This window comes from Penaeus monodon, chromosome 15 (genome assembly GCF_015228065.2).
Source record: "Penaeus monodon isolate SGIC_2016 chromosome 15, NSTDA_Pmon_1, whole genome shotgun sequence".
Classification (NCBI taxonomy): Eukaryota; Metazoa; Arthropoda; class Malacostraca; order Decapoda; family Penaeidae; genus Penaeus; species Penaeus monodon.
Genome location: NC_051400.1, coordinates 39152816 through 39154028, shown reverse-complemented (window position 1 = coordinate 39154028; position 1213 = coordinate 39152816). Strand labels below are relative to the sequence as shown.

The window sequence follows — 1213 nt, the reverse complement described above, 5'->3', positions numbered from 1 at the left end:
GACAGGATGCACGGGTGAGGGCGGCGCAGCAGGAGTGGCGAGATGTCGTCGCTGTCAACCCGCGAGGACGCCCTCCGCCAGTTCGAGACTGGGCGGATCCAGCACCTTCGGGACGAGCGCTTGGGCATTCAGAAGAAGACCTTCACGAAATGGATGAACTCGTTTCTTATCAAGGTGGGTGCTCAGGGGGCGGGGACGGGTGGGTGGTGGGCGGGGATGGGTAGGTGGTGGGCGGGGATGGGTGGCAAAGTGGGTGGGGTGGATGGATGCGGGTAGGGACGGGGGTTATGTGGATTGGAAGGGGGGAGGGAAGTGGGTAAGAAGAGGGTGGGTTGGGTGATGGTTGAGGATGGATGGAGGTGGGTTTAAAGTGGGTCAGGTGGGAAGGAGGTGGGTGGAGGTGGTTGAGAAGGGAGTGGTTGTGGTTGTTGGTCAGTGATTGGCGAGGTGGCGAGGGGTGGGTGGGCGGTTGATGGGATGAGAAGGATTTGGGTTTTAGGGTGGGGGTGTTGGGGGTGGTTGTGAGTGAGGGTAGGGGCAAGAGGGGCAAGGGGGGGAGGGAGAATCGGGTGAAGGAGACATGTAGGTGAGAGGGACAGGAGATGGTGGTGAGGGCCGAGTGACAGGGCATATTTGTCACTGTCACTGTATTAGCAAATAGCCGCACGAATAAACGTCCCTTTTCGAAAACAGTCTTGAGAACAATATTCCAAAACCAATGAAAAAAATGTGATTGAAATGTATAATACCTCGGACCAAGCAACAGGAGGCGTATTTCTCTTTTAATTCCTCACCTCGTCTCATCTCAGGCGCGGTTGGAGGTGGTGGACCTCTTCACCGACTTGGCGGATGGCAAGATGCTGCTCAAGCTGCTCGAGATCATCTCGGGCGAGAAGCTTGGCAAGCCCAACAACGGCAAAATGCGAGTGCACAAGATCGAGAACGTTAACAAGTCGCTTGCTTTCCTCCACACAAAGGTATGTATTTTCTTTTTTTTCTTTATTTTTGTGTCTTTCAAATGCGTTTTGTGTTGGTTTATTGTTATTAAGGTTACTTTACTTTGTTATTCTTTGTTTCGGAAGGAATGGTAAATGGGGAGAAAAGGGGGCAGATAAGCGCAGTGAAAATGAATAAAAAGATTAAATGAGAAAATAGAGACAAAGATACAGTTTGTGATAGAAGAATGGATACTGGCAAAGACAAGTAAAGAACG

At 51.4% G+C, this 1213-nt stretch overlaps 1 protein-coding gene across 1 annotated transcript in view; it reads left to right on the top strand.

Moving 5' to 3' along the window:
- Positions 1 to 5: 5 nt before the first annotated feature.
- LOC119582031 (spectrin beta chain, non-erythrocytic 2-like) overlaps positions 6 to 1213 on the top strand; it is a gene marked incomplete at its 5' end in the record, with an annotated part of 75134 nt that continues 73926 nt past the window's right edge. The window contains 2 exon segments of the mRNA XM_037930241.1: positions 6 to 174; positions 810 to 977. Coding sequence (XP_037786169.1) covers positions 43 to 174; positions 810 to 977 — 300 coding nt within the window.